The sequence below is a fragment of the Peromyscus leucopus genome, chromosome 9 (genome assembly GCF_004664715.2).
Source record: "Peromyscus leucopus breed LL Stock chromosome 9, UCI_PerLeu_2.1, whole genome shotgun sequence".
NCBI lineage: Eukaryota > Metazoa > Chordata > Mammalia > Rodentia > Cricetidae > Peromyscus > Peromyscus leucopus.
The window spans coordinates 62298164-62316238 of record NC_051070.1 but is presented as its reverse complement, the minus strand read 5'-3'; the positions used below and the strand labels follow the sequence as shown (position 1 = coordinate 62316238).

Below are 18075 nucleotides of genomic sequence, written 5' to 3'. Positions count from 1 at the left end.
TATTTCCATCCAGAATACATTTACTGGAGCTGAGGGTTCTTCAGTTTATTTCCTGTTGCTGTTGACACAACACCATAGACTGGGTAAATTATGAAGAAAAGAGGTCTACCGAACCTCACAGATTGGGTCGAAGGTCAAGTGGCACATTTGGTGAGATTTTGTTGCTTCTTCCTGGCAGAGCCCCAAGGCTGCTCAGGCCGTCATGTAGGAGGAGACAAGGAGTGTGTGAGTCTCTTATGTTCTATTCCTCTTCTGATAAAAGCTCTAGCATTCAGTCACGGGCTCTTGTTATTTACCTCGTCGCCTCCCAAAGGCCCCTCTGAACTCACAGCTGGGTTAAGTCTCTTCCCTCTATGGGCTTTGCATCAGGGAGGAAACTTCAGCATGTGTTGTAGAGGGAGCAAGTCAGCTCCAAACTCTAGCAGGCCTGAGCCTGCTCCATGTTATGGTTGCATTTAAAATAAACAATTAAGGAACAAAAACATTTTTTTATTTAAGGAAAGAAAAACAGCTTTTGAAAATTGCACTGACTGGCTTTGATGACTGCCAATCCACACGCCCTGTAAAAAAAAAAAAATGTAATTACAGCGAATCGCTGCGAATTTGTTTTCAGGGATGGAACTACATTGTATTTTGAGTTTTTCTAGATTTTATTTGTCATCCAAAAACCTACGATGACTCATTGTAGCTTAAGTGGTTATTACTGCAGACGTTTCATCCAGTGGAAAGGTTGGTGGTTGGAATGTAACATAGGGGAAGAGTGCCTGCCAAGAATGTATGAGGCCCTGGGTTCCATCATTTGCATCATCAACAGAAGGAAATAAATAAAGATGCTGGGCTGCACAAGTGGAAGGCCCAGGAGCTGATTCTCCACCCCACCCCCCCAAGACAGGGTTTCACTGTGTAGCTTTGCGCCTTTCCTGGAACTCACTTGGTAGCCCAGGCTGGCCTTGAACTCACAGAGATCCGCCTGGCTCTGCCTCCCAAGTGCTGGGATTAAAAGCGTGCGCCACCACCACCTGGCTCAGGAGCTGATTCTTTACAGCTTCAGCCCATCCCCTTCCTCCTGGAATATGTTTCAACAAAATCACTTATTTTCCAAATTTCCTTAACATATTACCAATCCCACTTCCCTTCAGACAGCTCTTATATGTGGTCATGTCTAAGAAAGCTTTGAAATTACAAAGTATTTTCTAACCGTGATATTTGTATAAATAGAAAATTTGGTCTCCTGTGTCCTGACTTATCATTGTTGCAGAAGTTTTATCATTGTTGCAGAAGTTTGTCATTTCTTTATTTTATTTCTTAAAAAGCAAGGCTGTTTTAAGGACTAGTAGGCAACAGGCACAGGTTCTATTTCTGAGACAAGTGTTTCTGGTGTGTGTATGTGTGTGTGTGTGTGTGTGTGTGTGTGTGGTGTGTGCCTGTGTGTATACTATATGTGGGTTCCCACATGTCCATGCTTTTCTTCATGGGTCCTGGGTATCCGAACTCAGGTCCTCATGATTAACACTTTACTCACTCAACCGTCTACCTAGCTTAATATTTGTCTTTCAAACATGAGATGTTGTCTGTGTTAAGTTGTAGGTTTGGATTTTAAAGACTGTTGTTCCTCAAGGAAGGTATATTGTGTGAGAAGTAGGATTCACAGTAGGAAGAAATCAGGGAAACTGAACACATGAGCTAGGTTGAGAGATAGATATGTTTATTATTTCAGAGGCCTCTCTCTGTTTCTAGTAACACGTGTGTGTTTGTTGGTGTGTGTCTTGTTGGGAGGCTGGGGACGGGGGAATGTCATGCTGGTTGGCAGAGATGCAGCACAATGATACTTTATATTTAATGAGTCGCCGAAGCCAAGGACCTGGCCATCTTTCATGCAGGCTGTGTTCTCAGTGCGCACATTTTGTGTTCTCCTTATTTTTTACCTTTTTTTTTTTTTCTTTCTTTCAGGGTCCTTGAAGTAAAGCCAAAATGCCTGTAGTTTATGAGCTTGGAGAAGTGCTCTCAACAGCAAGAATGTTCTATCTCCTGAGATGAGGGTGGGCCATGCCCTACCCAGGACCTCTATAGCACCTTCACCCTGCACCTCCCACAAGGAATACAGAAGAGCCTCCAATGAGATGAAGTTAAGTTTGCCTCTGGGGAAAGCCGGAAACTCCCTACCAGCTAATACTGGTTTGCTTTAAAAAAAAAAAACAAAAAACAAAAACTCGACCTTATCAGACCAGAGTAGCATACAGAACACAGGCACAAAACACAATGTTTTCTGATGTCAGATGATGACAGATGCCGGAGGAAACTGGCTTTTCACCAGCCAGGAAGAGCTTCGCTCGGAGTGCACACTGAAAGGAAGCACACACCAGCCTTAAGCAGAAGGAGACGGGGAACGTCAGTGGTTTTCAAGGACAGCTCTTCCAGAAGAAGGGATCATGGAGACCCAGGAGACTAGGTAAATAGCTAATGTTTTAAGCGATAATTTGTTCGCTTACTTACGTGTGTGTGCACTTGTGAGTGTGGAGGTTGGGGGACTAATTTTAGAAGTCAGTTGCTCTTTTTTTCTCCCATGTGGATTTTAGGAATCAAATTCAGGTCATTAGCCTTGGTAGAGGGTAGAAGGCACCTTTGTCTTGCAGTCCCCATGGTTGCTATTTTATGAGTCTATGCCTGATCTTACAAGCTTAAGGACTTGGACAAAATTATGTGTTTATCTATTACGATTGAAATTTATATGTGCTCTTTCTCTTTTTGAATGTTTTCAATTGAAATAGAATTACATCACTTTCCCTCTCCCTTTTCTCCCTCCAGCCCCTTCCAGCTACTTTCCCTCCCCTCCCATGCTCCCTCATGTTAATAGCCTCTTTTTCTTTGATGATTACTGTTATAGACATACACATGTATGTGTATGTGCAAATATATATATATAAACATACCTTTTCTCTAAGCATGTAACAGAGTGCTACTCTTTTGTTTTGTTTCCTTTTTTTATTTTTTGAGACAGGGTTTCTCTGTATAGTCCTGGCTGTCCTGGAATTGGCTCTGTAGACCAGGCTGGCCTTGAACTCAGAGATCTACCTGCGTCTGCTGCCTGAGTGCTGGAATTAAAAGTGTGTGTTATCTCCACCAGCTTAGAGTGCTACTCTTATTTGAATGATGTTCAAAAAAAATGAATTTTTAGTACCATAAAACCAAGAAAGACTTCACATCTTTACATAGTGATATCAACAGATTAAAAGACTCTTCAAATTTTATTTTCCAAACTTAAAATACTAAGGGAATTAGAAAACAACAACAGCAGTGTTTCTCTGCCAGCTCCTGAAAACTGCACATTAAATAGAAGCACTAGTGTTGTTCCCTAGCGTTCCCAAGAGCATTTAGGAACTGAATCTTGATGTGCATTCCAGGCTAGCCTTGAACCTGTCCCCCCCACCCCATTCAGTGCTGGGATCACACTGGAGCCATCACACTTGGTTGCTTTTAAAGCATATGAATATATATGGGTACCATCAAACAACTGGCACATTCAGTTATCATCTGTGTTTGCTAGAACCCAGAGAAATCACCAGAAGCGAATTTCTTTACTGTTACTGATGTTGTCCTTAGACACCAGAGGTGTGTGCATAACTTTCACCACTCCTTGCAATATTCTGCAGATTTTCAGAGGTTTTTTTCAAGTACTTCCACAGTGGTACCTGCCCCCTTAAGTCTGGAAGCAGATGACTGAAAAGTGAACTGGTTTTGTTGAACTGAACAGTTAGCTGATTTGTTTGGAGAAATCTCATCTGCAGTAATTACATAGAGCACTCACTGGTCCTGACACGAACTACAAATTGTCAATCATCAGGACAAAGCCCAGTGATGTAGGCTGCTTTGCAGTCACTCACAGGTGATCAATTCTGTTTATATCTAAAAGGAAAGATTAACTAAATTTGAGTGTAATTTTTTTCAGAGAAGGACATTATATAGGTGGTAGATACTTTAGAATTCTCACTTTACTAAACGCTAAAAATGTCAATGACCAGCCATACACACATGCATGTGAGCACATACGTGTACGTCTACATGCACGGTTGTGCATCCACTTGGTTCAGCTTACTGGCTGCAGATCCCTCATGTCTCTGCTGGTGTTCAGAGCAACTCTGAGTGAGCGACAAGAGACTGGCGCTGCTGTGGTTAAAGAGCAGAGGCTAAGGAACAAGAGAGTAATGTTATTTCTGTAGCACCTAACCTTTGCAAATAATGATGAGAATTGTGATGAATAGCACGATGCCTTGACGTGTTGCAGAAAAGAAATTTTCTAGGCCTGTGGTAGAACTTTTGCAGAAGTCACGAAATTCGTATTACCTCTCTATATGAATATAGTCTAGATTAGAGAAAGCTAGGAGTTTTTTTAAGAAGATTTGATCATGTGTTGTACTCAATTCAACATGCCAAATAAACCTTTATTAGTTTTCTAATAATGAACACTCATTTCTCATTTCATATGGCAAAAGAACACATTTGGAGAGGTTGCTTTGCCCCTCAAGAAATCTCAAGGTCAGTTTGAGATCTAGATTCATTTAGGATCTAATTTGGGGAAGGAAAAAATGTGTTTGAACATTTGACTAAATAGGATCCTAGGTTACTGTGATGAAATTCTTGTCTGTCTACTGGAACAAAATAACAAAGATTCAAAAGGAGGTAACAGTTGTATGTGAAAAACAAACAAATCATTCTCCAGAGGTTCGGGAGATGATTCAATGGTTAAATGCACCAGATGTTTTTGCAAAAGACCTGGGTTTGGGTCCCACCATCCACATGGTGTGTGTGAGGGGTATGTGCACCCGAGTGCAGGTGCCCACAGAAGCCAGAGGCATCAGATCCCCTTGGAGCTGTTGTTAGATGCAACAGGGCTGCTAGGAACTGAACTCAGGTCCTTTGGAAAAGTAGCACATGCTCTTTAACTGCTGAGCCACCTCTTCAGCCTCACATTATTTATAACTTTCAACAACTGATAATCCTTTTATTGTGTGCATGCCCATGCACCTATGCATTTGTGTGTATACATGTGTGAGCACATGCATGTGATGTGGTGGCTCGAGGTGAACCTCAGGCATTACTCTTCAGGAGCCATCCACCTTGTTTCTTTTGAGACAGGGTCTCATTGGCTCAGAGTGTGCTGAGTAGACAATGCTGGCTCCCATCATGCACCAGGGATCCAAATCTGGGATTATAGGCGGGCACTGCCATGTCTGACGTTTTACATGGGTTCTGAAGAGCAAACTCAGGTCTTACATTTGCATGACAAGCACTTTATGGACTGAGCTATTTGCAACTCCCTGGTAACCCTTTTTCATTCTTTTCAATCAAGTTGGTTGTACACATTGTGAATTGCCCGCCGTTAGCCAACATTATAGAGTAAGTTGCCTAATTTTTTCCCCAACACTATCTCACAGTTTTTGTAGGCAGGCTAATTTGTAGTACAAGGTTTCATATTTCTTAAGAGACTAAGATATAGCTGGCATCTCTATACAATATAAAAACAATCCAAACCCACAGAAACCTGCACGTAGTAATTAGTGTGTCAGCGGCGATGTGTTTTATTTAGAAATTACCTATCACAGCTCTAAGGCTGTGAGTTGCAAAGAGGTTTTGGAACCTTTTCAGCAGGCATGTTATAACCTAGAAACCCTCACTAGCACCCCAAGTTCCTACCTGGTTAACTGTGTACAGCGTATGTATGTCAGACAAATATTAAGAAACAGAAGGGATGGAGAGAGAAAGAAAAAAAAAACCCAGGAAGACACCAAATGCGTCCATTTTGGATAGTTTCCTCGCTGCTCTTGATGTCTCTGTAGTAGCACGTGTTTTAGACATGCATGTTTTTCTACTTCAGTAAGTCATTGCCAAATTAGTTTATGAACCCCGTAATGGGGTGCTATTAACAGTGAAATACAGGGGTAAAATTCCCAGCTCCCTAAAAAAAATAGAAATGAATTCAAAAGTAAAACAAAATTCATCTTTTGTGTTCTAAGTTAAATGCATAATTTAATTTTAAAGATTTATTTTATTTTTAATTGTGTAGATGTGTGTATGTATATGTATGGGTATGCACACGTGTGTATGTATATGTATGGGTATGCACACATCAGTACAGGTACCCACAGGAGCCAGAAGAGGATGTTGGGTTCTCTGAGTTACCACTTGCTGTGAATGACAGCACATGAACTCCAGAAACTGAACTCAGGCCCTCTGAAAGGTTAAGATGGCTCTTAACCACCGGGCCATCTCTTCATCCTCTTAAGGATAATTTCAAGCACTTTATCATATTATTGGCTAGTAAATGCAAGCACAGTTCTTGTGTTAAACTTAATACAGACAACTGAAAACATACCCACTTTTACGAAAGCCGTAATTCCAAACTGGCCTTGTTTATTAAAAATTTGCTTAAATCATTTGAACCTGAAAAACGTTTGAATTCACCTCTCTTTTTTTTAGGGAGCTGGGAATTTCACCCATGTATTTCACTGTTTCTAAACCAGTTTTTAACAGCATCTCGTTAAGGGGGGTCCATAAACTAATTTGGCAATGACTTACTGAAGTAGAAAAACATGCATGTCTAACACATGGAAATGCACAGGTGCAGATAAAGCTCACAGCAGTTGTTCTAAGACTTTATCCACATGCGGCAAACAGAGCAGTTGACAGCCACGGGCTTGTGTGGGATAGTTGGCTCCCTTTCTCACCCCACTTTTCATCTTAATATGAACTGTGTTCGTCACATTCCCAGAGAAAGCCGTTGGTTTTCTACTGTTATTCATGGACGGCATTTTGGAGACGCCGTTTGTCCCGATGCCTAGCTTTGGGGGTCTCTGAGTCCACTGAGAACCCCTGGTGGCAGTAATCTCAAATGCAGGGGAATGCAGGGGCTGGCATAGGAGGGAGGGTGTCTGTTGGTGGGCTGAGGAAGTGGGGATCGGACTGGAAGAATAGCAGAGGAGTGGAAAGAACTGAAGAGAAGGCTTCGGTGGGAAGGAGGGTGGGGACAGCTACTGGAAAGGGACAGGTCTGAGGGGATAGAGTTTGAGGAGGTCATTGGTGCACAAAGTCATCCTTAGTACAATCAGACACAAGAAGGAAACTTTAGTGACAGGGGTAGGAGCATGGAGTACACAGGTCACAGAGTGGGGGGAGTGGAATTCAGACCTCAGAGGGGTTCCTGTATTAACTAAGGGTACTGTGCAAACAGAGATACTCGGGACACCAACCCAGCGGTCTCTATGCACAAGCCCAGCTGCCTCCATGAGCTTGGGACTCTGATGGAGCCTCTATCTGCCCAAGACCCCACATAGTCTCTAGAGTGTTCCACTCAGGACTGTGGGAAGGAGACTTACTCTACACTCTACTTCCATGGGCTGTCATGGGAAGCAGGGGCTCAGGAGTGTGATTTCCCATCTGTTGCTGATCAGTCAGCCAGAAAATATGGCAAAGGTTTCTAAAAAAAACAAAACAAACAAACAAACAAAAAAAAAACCGTGCATCTGGGGTCCTGGGCCCAACGACGAACCTGATCTTGCACAAGTCACGGTACCACGTGTGTTAAAGAGCATATTGTTTCTGGCCCTTGTCACATAGGTGAGGAAGGCTATTTAGGACTGTAGTGACAGGTACCAAGACTTCAGAAATAGAGGTGGAGGTCAGCTTGACTTCTTACATGTGAAGACAACCGAGCATTCCAGCCAATGGGCAGAGGGGGAGCTATGAAAAATCATGAAGGGATTCTTGTTAAATGGACTCCACGGGATTCCCGAGGAGGAAGCAGAGTGATGAGTCTCTAGACCAGGGAATTCTCCCTGAACTAACGGAACAATTCCTGCCGTGACTGACCTTAGACAGGACAAAGACAGCCTACTGATGGGTCCTGCTGAGTAGCAGTCAATCTGTAGTTGGTCAGGGAGCTACCGGGTTTGGTCAAGAAGAGCGCCCCATCAGACTCACACAGAGGCATTCCCAGCCTCCTCGCCTGTCTTTCTGTAGGTCAGCTCTGTCAGCTAGACTTTCCACTGATCCCAGGCCCCTAGCATGCTGGGACTTTTCTAGACCAGCTCTGTCCTCAGAACCATGCATTCACTTGTCACAGATTAAGTATTGTGCACCATGTATTATATATAGGAATAAAACTAATGCAGACCCCAATTTTTATGAATCTTACATATTATCAAGAGTATGCTGGTTGGTTTCCATCAACTTGACACAGACTAGAGACACCTGGGAAGAGGGAAGCTTAATTGAGGAATTGCCTCCATCAGACTGGCCTGTGGGCATATCTGTAAGGCATTTTCTGATTGATTGATTGATTGGTTGATTGATTGATTGATTGATTGATGTGGGAGGGCCCAGCTCACTGTAGGTGGTGCCACAACTGGACAGGTGGCCCTAGGTTGTACAAGAAAGCAGGCCGAGCAAGCCATGGGGAGCAAGCCACTAAGCAGCATTCCTGCATAGTTCCCACCTTTGCTCCTACCTGAGTTTCTGCCCTGACTTCCCTCAGTGATGGACTATGATTGGGACATGTAAACCAAATCAACCCACACCACCCAGTTGGTCATGGTGTTCATCACATCCATAGAAAGTAAACAAGGGCACAGGGAAAAGCAAAACAAAACAAAAACAACAAATTATACAATGTAGGGATGATGGGACAAAGGGAGACACCTGCTGAGTCTCAGTGGGACCAAGAGTCTTAAACAGCATGATCAGGACATACTGGCGAGAGAAGATGAAATCTGAGCAGGCACTGAGGCAAAAAGAGATTTGGTCATAAGTTGTGTGGGGAAGAATGTTCCAGTAACCAGGCCTTGAATCTCTGTGATGGAGAAGGGAACCATTCTCAAAGTGTCCCTGTAGCTGGCCTGTTGAGGGAGCAGAGGGAGAAGTTGTGGAACCCATTACGATGTAACACTCCAGACAAGAAGTCTGCGGCTCTGGCCAGCAGGGTGGGTATTGGAGATACTCACCCGATGGCTGTGTGTTGGCCCACTTGCCGGTCTCTCCAAAGAGAACGTATCTCCATACCCTGTCTACATCAGAATGTTGACATGTCTAAGAAGAGTCTCAGCACCACGTTATGAATCCCCTAACTCTCCAGTATCAGTTGGATAGTCCACACTTCAATTTTGACATTAGCAACCCAGAGTTAACACAAACTCTGACATCAAAGCCTCAGTCCCACGAGGCTGTACCTACTTGAGATGTCAGCTACCGATGAATGAGATCCTAGACCACCTAGGCTTCTGCCTAACCAACTGCAAATTAGAGGATGCCTAAGATTGCCCCTAAACCTGGGTTTCATAATCTGCTGAAATAACTTGGTGTTGAGGACAGCACTCTCCCTAAGATTGTAGTTTATTATAAAGGATATTATATATTCTATGTGTTCCAGGAACAGCCAGCTAGAAGAAATGCAGAGGATATGGTGTGGTGAGGGGGGCAGGCATGGATCTTTCCTGTCCCCCTCTGAGCATCCATCCTCCCAGAACCCTGACACATTCACCAAATTCAAACTTCCTGAGCTCCAGTGCCTCGGAGTTTGTGTTAAACTTCCATTACGTTGAAATGACTTGGTCATTGGCCATTGGTGCCTGCATTCAATCTCTATCCCGTGTTTTCTTCTGGGGTTTCCTAGGGGTGGGGAGGAGAGGGGGACTTAATGACGTGATTTGTTCCTCTGGCCACTAGCCTCCATCTTGAGGTCACTAAGAGTCACCTCCGCATCTATACTCAAAGTCCACTGTGAATAACTAAACACACTCCTATTACTCAGCAAGATTCAAGGGTTTTAGGCGTTTCTGTGTCAGGAACCGGATATATATATTTGTATGATCCCCAAATGGAAATACGCAGATGGCAGAATGGTCTTCAGGATGGCAGGCAGATCTGCAGTTCTAGTGTCTGGGAACAAGTACAGACAGGGAGGAGCAGGTGGCCAGGACACCACGCCAAGCCAGCATGCCTGAGGAAGGACAGGCATAGAAGTCATTCAGGCTTGATGCCATGGACAAAGAGCAGTGCCCAGTGCTGGGGGCAAGGCTGGGTCAGTGGTTTCGAGATTATTCCATACCTCCTAGGTCGCAGGAGCTCACGAGTACAAGTAAGGGCAGTTAGTGTGCACTGCGTGTCTGGCTGGCTCCAAAGCTTCTCTTGAGTGACAGGACCCCGAGCCCCTGGCCTCTGCCATCTGCTTCATTTTCTCCCATCTATTTCTGGACGTGCTCGGGGCAGGGAGAGCTCACAAGGGCTCAGGGATGGGTTGGCTCATGTTCTTTCCACTCGAGTCCCTTGGCCCTGGCGTCTGGGCCATGCTTCTGCAGCTGGTGTCCTGGGCAAGATGTTATTCCCATGCCCCCAGTGGAGGCCTTGAGCCCAAAGCTACTTGTAGTGAGTGTGTGTATGTGTGTGTGTGTGTGTGTGTGTGAAGGATGCACAATGGCCAGTGTCGTTGTGGTAGTACCATGTGAAGTTAGTCTTGCCCACTATTTATTTTTTATCAAATAATTTTTATTTTTTATGTATTTATTATAGAAAATAATGTGTTTCATCATAGCATTTTCCATGAAAGCTTATCATAGCCGCGTCTCCCACATCTTCTCTTGTCCCCGTCCCTCTGGTCCCCTTTCTGCTTTCATGTGTATAATTCTTACATCTACATTCTGCATGTGAGAGGACACATGTGACATTTGTCTTTCCGCATCTCTGTCCCTCATTTCTTGGGCACTGTGGCTTCACCTTGTGTTGTCCCAGGCTCAGAGCCATTGCCTTGCGTGTCCCAGGAAAGAGGAATGTGGGACTTGCCCTGTCCCCATATCTTCTCTTTGCCTTAGAAACAGCCACCTCCAAACAGTGGAAAACAAACTCCTTGTAAGCACCCTTCCACCTCTGGGAGGGGAAACTGTGTCACGTAATGGTGTAAGCCAAGCTGGCCCTGCTTGCTTTGGATCTCAGCCTCGCCATTTGTGGTGCTGTGGCCATGAATCAGTGACTATTTCCTCACTGTGACAAAAATCATCCCCACAGTCCCACTGAGCGGGCCCTGTGACACCACACAGGTGAGTGCCCGTCCTCCTGTGGCTTCTTGTCATGAGAGTGAGTCACAGTGTAAGTGCTCAGTATTCACTGCTGCCTCTCAAGTTTGAATACCTGACCCGGCTGCTGGTGGTGTTTGGGGAAGTTATGGAACTTCTGGGGTGTGTGTCCCAGCTAGAAGTGAGGTGCTGGATTAGACACTGGAGGTTTTGTTTGCCACTGGCTCCCACCCGAGCTTCCTGCTTCCTGGTCTGGTGCCACAGGAGGAGCTGCTACACACTCCAGCCTCGGCTGACTGAAACCATGAAGCAGAACACACCCATCTCCCTTCAGGAGCCTCTGCCAGACATTCTGTCACCATGACCAGAGAAGGAACAGTGACTTTGTTCCCCTTGTTCCTTGGATGTTGAGTGGACAGTCCAGCGGCACCCTCAGAATGGGAGTGGGAATAACCATGGCTCATAGGGAAAGGCCGAAATGAGCCATGAGGAAGCATCCCTGAGCTCCTGGAAGCCAGCAGCAGCAGCAGCTTTCTTACCTCTTGGACCTCTAGAGGCAAGGCATAGGAGTTGAACAGGTTGAACCCCCCTGATCCAACATGTGAAATCTGAAACGTCATTATCAATAGAAAATTCCCCATGACCTCACGTGTGGAGTTAAAATGCAAGTGTACTAAACCAAACCAAACCACGTGAAATCACAGCCAGGCGATTTGCATGAGAAATATCTGAAATATAAATGACTTTGAGTTTAAACATATGTCCTAGTAGGTTTCTGTTGCCAAGATAAAAAATGTTGACTGAAACCAACTTGGGGAGGGAGAGGATTTGTTTCATCTTACGCCTCCTAGGTCACATAATTCATCACTGAGGAAGTCAGGGAAGGAACTCAAGGCAGGAACCTAGAGGCAGGAACTGAAGCAGAGACCACAGAGGAGTGTTGCTTACTGGCTTGCTCCCCATGGTTTGCTCAGCCTGCTTTCTTAGACCATCTAGGACCCCTACCCCTGGATGGCACCACCCACAGCAGGCTAGGCCCTCCCATATCAATCTTTAGTCAAGAAAAGGCCCCACAGACAGGCCCACAGGCTAATCTGATGGAGACATTTCCTCAATTGAAGCTCCTGCCTCCCAGGTTAGCTTAGTGTGTGTCAAGTTGACAAATGCAAACTAGTACAACTTGTGTCTCTCTACAAGGCACATTGTGTAGGTGCTAGTGTTTCCAAATTGAAAATACCCCAAATCAGAAAGAGTTCCAATTCCAAACGTTTCAGATAAAGGGTGCTGAGCCTAAACTTGATGAAGCCCAGATGTTAAGGAAGAGCAAGGCTCCTGGAGAAGGGCAGTCACCTTGACTTGAAGATCCAAGACATGCCACGATAAAGCCCAAGGTGGGTGTTGGGCAGTGAATTCACGAATCACTTTCTGAGACCCTACGGTCTACAGTTAACAAAATGCCCAGTGTCCCTGCTGTCCTTGAAGGCTAGCTGGGCGAGGGAGCGTAGAGAGGCCATGTGCAGCAGAGATACACTTCTCCTTCAGGGGGACTAAACAGAGCCCTGGGATTGTTCTTGATGCCTCTTTACCTCTTTGAAAAAAAGTTATCCTGAAAAGCTTTGGGCATGTCTAGAGAAAAAGAGAAAAATGCTCCAAGGGGCACCCAGATGCTCACCTCCTACTGAGGGGCACCCACACCCTCACTTCCTACCAAGGAATGCCCTCACTCTCATCTCCTACGGAGGTGTACTCACATGCTCACCTCCTACCAAGATATACCCACCCACTCACCTCCTCCTGAGGGGCACCCACCCACTTACCTCCTCCTGAGGGGCACCCACCCACTTACCTCCTCCTGAGGGGCACCCACACACTCACCTCCTCCTGAGGGCCACCCACACACTCACCTCCTCCTGAGGGCCACCCACACACTCACCTCCTCCTGAGGGGCACCCACCCACTCACCTCCTCCTGAGGGGCACCCACACACTCATCTCCCACTGAAGCTCTGCCTCTGCACGTCTGCATTTTGAAGCAAGTCTCAGACATTGAACAGTGCCCTGGACTCCATGACCAGGCGCCTGGAACACACCGGTCTAGAGGCATTACTGTGTGGGGGCTCTCAAACTGCCTGGCAATCACCTGAGGGTGTAAGGAGCTCCTGCGGAGAGGCTGCCAACTGGAGAAGGGACTCTGTGGGGCCAGGGTAAATTCACAGCAAACCCTTGAGTGTGGGCTGATAACTCACACAAGCACACCCGCCATTTCAGTTAGGGTGCTGGAGTCTTTTCTCTGGACAGTGCTGGGAACCCGCCGAGTCCCATCTCAGCCCCGGTCTTTACTCTTTTCTTAAACATATTAATTGTGTGTGTGCGTGGGCATGTGCGTGCCATGGTGTTGGAGATCAGAGGACAGCTTTCAGGAGTTGATGCTCCCCTCTCACGAGAATCCTAGGGATCAAACTCAGATCCTCAGGCTTACCAGTAAGAACCTTTACTGGCTGATCCATCTCCACAACTATGGACACCACCACTGAAAAATCAACAGATACCTTTTCTGTGAGAATGATGAAAAAAATGCATGTATTTCCCAGCATAAAGCATTGGGATTTTAAATGAACTCATTCACTGACTCTCCGGGGGCGGGGGGGGGGGAAATCCTGTTTAGAAATGGTGAGCCAAACTGAGTAACGCAGGGGTGGGGAAAATGATTTCTCTGTGATTCTTTAATGCAGGTTAATCTCATTTGTGCTGTGCTGTTTGGTTTAACGATGTGGTAATAAGAAAAACAGGCAGGTGCTCTGCCTCATGCCTGTAATCTCAGCACTGGGGAGGCAAATGCAAGTGGGTTACTGGGGATTTAAGGGAGCCTGGGCTACAGACTGAGTTCCAGGCTAGCCTGGGCAATAGAGTGGGACCCTATCTCAAAATAAACGAACAACCAAATAACCAAACAAAAACAAAATAAAACAAAAACTACAACAACAACAAAACCACCCAGGGCCAAGCTATCCCCCAAAAATCTCCATCAAAAAGCCCCAAATAAATATAAACAAGGCAATTAGTAGACAAACAAGACACTGATCTTTTTAGAGAGCCATGCCAAGGTCTGTACAGTTTGTAAATCCCAGACCAAAGGAAAAGGTTTTATAGGAAAACTGTTCCTAAATCACCGTGGAGAGAATGAGAAAACAAAACAAGATTCTCATGTTACTGAGACCTGGAAAGTGTAGACAAGACAATTTGGTGTTTTAACAAAAGACAGAAATGCTCTCCTCTCCTTCACTGAAGCCACCATCCCCCGGAACAGGCTGGGGGTGCTGGGGGAGCTCTAACATTGGTTACCTATGGAGAGAAAAGACACTAAATGTAAGTCCAGAAAGAACCGATTTCAGCCACTGATTTATTTGTTCATTTATCTTTGTGGAGAAGAAAAGCGAACAGGTGTGTTCTTCAAAGAGAATCACGTACTGCAAACCCATTGTACACCTGCACCGATTGTTGTTGTTGTTGCGTTTTAAGTTAAGGTAGTTACAGTATCAGTCCTTTACCTCAAAGAATAACAACTGTCCTTTCTTCCATCTATTGACCAGGGTCACTGGAAGACACGAACACTCAGAGAATCATCTATTTACACTTTACTAATTAGTGTGATTTGACAGTTTCACACATGTATACAGTTTATCTTGGTCATATCCACTCCCAACACCCCCTGGAGACTCCTACCCCAACATGTTCTCTCCTCATCTTTATTCAAGTCCTCCTTTAAAAAAGTTTGAAACCCACTAATTCCAGTAAGTAATTCTTTTTTCCTTCCTTCCTTCCTTCCTTCCTTCCTTCCTTCCTTCCTTCCTTCCTTCCTTCCTTCCTCCCTCCCTCCCTCCCTCTTTCTTTTTCTTTTTCTTTTTTTTTTTTGACACTATGTAGCCTTGACTTGCCTGAAACTTACATAGACTAGGTAGCCTTGAACTCATGGAGATCTGTCATTTCCTGCATCTCAAGTGCTGGGGCTAATGGCATGGGCTGCCACCCCGGCTCAGTTAGTGCTTCGTTTTGGAATGTGACTGATGCTGCTGGCTTGCTCTTGTGCAGGTAGCCACAGCTGCAGTCAGGTCACGAGCGCATCGGTCATATTGCAACCACAAGACCATGTCTCACGGCACTTCTCCCCACCCTTCAGTTCTTACGTTCTCTCCTCCTCAATTCCTTGGCTCACAAAAGGGAGCTCTTACTAGGAGTTTTAAAGCAAATTCCACTGGTGTTTTCTTGATGATCCCTTCGAGAAGCCTGAAGGATGTTATTAAAACTACAGCTCTTTAGCACACAAGATTCATGAGGTAGGTTCTCTAATGATTAACTGGACACTCTGGAACCAGTCAGTTGGCTGGTTAAACCATGTCTAGTTGCTAGTCATTTCTTCTTACTTTTAAATATTGAAAAATAAGTGACTGATGATCACAGTTTTTTAATCCGTCTAAAGAGCTGTCTGATTACAAAAGGTTGTTTGTATAGACATTTAAAACAACAGATATGCAGTTAGTCACTAAAGTCAAGTTGCACTTCATGCTCACAGACCTCACTGTTCTGGACCTCACTGTCCCCAAATGGACTACAGAGACCCTACCCACAAGCTGTACCACTGCACCAAACCAACACCCTACCCAGACACTCAGTCTCGGATTAACAGTTGAACACCAGCCATATGCCAAAAGCAGAAAGAAATGGTTAGGGTGACTAAAGGCATCAGCTGGTCTCTGAGGGGTTCTATGAATTAAACAATTATTTTTCCGAGCTATAGTCTCTTTCCTAAATAATGACTTGTCGATGAGTTCTTTGTGTAAATTACTTAACTATTATGTTTATAATAAGTAAGGAAATGGTGATAGACAATGATAGATTTATTTTTGAGTGAGTTTTAAATAAAGTACAGATGGAAGCATTGTAGCTTGCATCCTCTATTTGAAACCTTCTTCTTGGTGCTTCAGAAACATTTATTTTAGTCACCAGTGAGAAAATAGACATCTTTTGTATTTTACAACTATCTAATATGAACAGTGAGCGTCTGTGGAGAAACTGCTTTGGAAGTGAATAAATGATGGGATTTGGGGGCAGAGCTTCCAGTGCAGTGCAGTGATAGTGAAAGATCCAGTCATCCTGGTTTTTTACAAATTCATCCCCAGTGTTCCTTAGTAAAACAAAAAAATAAAACTCCCTTAACCTACTTCTAACTTCTTCTCTAGTGGATGCCGGCCAATGGCTGTACCTGTTCTGAGACAGCAAATGCACACACTGTACAGCCCCCCCTCGGTTATGTGGGGAAGGTGGTGGCCCATGCTCTCCTTTTCCTCAGACCTGTGATTCCTCAGGTCTGTAATTCTGTGTATGTGTTTTCCACAATTCATTGTTTCAACAGGTCTGCAAGACACGGGCTAGGAACCCTTGATCTGCTTCTTGACGAAGTCAGATATTTAGAAATGGCGTACGTCGCACGTTGGTATATCATTTTGAAAGATCCTAGCTGGGACCAGGGTGTAGCTGAGCAGTAGGGATTTGCCTACCTCACAGCCCTCAGCTTGATCCCCAGCCGTCCAAACAAGACCCTTCTACACCAACAGTAAAAATCCCTGTTGTGAACATAAGCAAGAAATTAAAAAAAGAGAGATGGCAAAAACAGGTGCCTTTTGTTTTTATAAATAACCTTACTTTTTCAGTGACTTCTGACTGGAGAATCTTTAATCAACTTACACTCTTAGGATTCTATAAAATCCTTTTTTTTTTTTTTTCAGGGTCTGGAGTGACAGTCAGAGGAAAGCATGCTAAAAATAGTTTTTGTGAAATTAAATTTAGCTTATGTATATAAGATGTATCTGAATCACAAATGAATTTCCTGTTTAGACTCAGGTCTCATCCCCAGATAATTCCTTATAGGTGCCACCTATATTGTTCCCAAATTGGAAAACCCCCAGATCTCAAACACTTCGGGTCCCAAGTAATTCTTGTAAGGCATAAACTGTAGGCATGTTTTCTATGGCATGTGTGAGGGCTTCATGCTCTCTACACCCAGCCAACTATTAAAGTGTGGTGTTCTTGGGAATTTAAATTGTCATTAGCCCTAAGGAGAGCCTTTAGGATGCTGCTGTCCCTAGAGAACACTGACTGTGGTCTCCAGCAACCTAAGTGGAGTGTAAGCATCCGCCTCAAAGTAGAAAGCCGCACAACACAGGAGAGACAGACCATCCCCGGCTCCAGGTTCTCCCTCACACTTGCACGTGCCAGGAAACCGAGGCAAGCACTCCTTCACACTGGGGGCCGAGCCTTAGCTATGCCTGTAACGACAACACCTCCTTGCGGGGTTTTCTGGGAATTAAATATGACAATGTGAGTGTGGAGGATTTGGAATATATTGAGTGGGCAAGGATTAAGAACAAGAACTGTCCTGATTATTGCCATGGCTTCCCTTAACGGAACCCCAAATGTGTGAATTTCTCTTTTATCGGCTGTCAAATGTGAACACCTCATTGTACAGTAGGTACAAGTTGTTTACAGAGCATCTTGAGATTGGATAGGAAGGGTCTGCTGTGCCCCGAACGCTCAGATTGACAGCGAGTATCAAGTTACTCTCACTCTCATTGGGCCTTCTCGGTATCTTATTTCAATTACTGATAAAAACGAACACCTCGCTGGGCGGTGGTGGCGCACGCCTTTAATCCCAGCACTCGGGAGGCAGAGGCAGGCGAATCTCTGTGAGTTCGAGGCCAGCCTGGGCTACCAAGTGAGTTCCAGGAAAGGCGCAAAGCTACACAGAGAAACCCTGTCTTGAAAAAACAAAAAACAAACAAACAAACAAACAAAAAAAAAAAAGAAAAAAAGAAAAAGAAAACGAACACCTCTACAGTGTGACTCCAGAAGCAAGTGCGTGGAAAAGCATGAACCCCATGTTCCACACAGTAGTAGAAACTAAAATCTCCTGCTGAAGCACAAACATTTCGGACAGAGGTGACTGCTGTCTTCCTGTGTGCAGT

The 18075-nt window shown here is 44.8% G+C and overlaps 1 protein-coding gene across 3 annotated transcripts in view; it reads left to right on the top strand.

Annotated features, from left to right (window-relative positions):
• The window catches only part of Sacs (sacsin molecular chaperone), an 85256-nt gene that overhangs the window by 6132 nt on the left and 61049 nt on the right, over nt 1-18075 (top strand). For all 3 annotated transcript variants that reach the window (XM_028870356.2, XM_028870354.2, XM_028870357.2), the window contains exon 2: nt 1951-2449. In XM_028870356.2, coding sequence (XP_028726189.1) covers nt 2430-2449 — 20 coding nt within the window. In that variant the 5' untranslated portion in view covers nt 1951-2429. The remainder of the gene's footprint in view (nt 1-1950; nt 2450-18075) is intronic.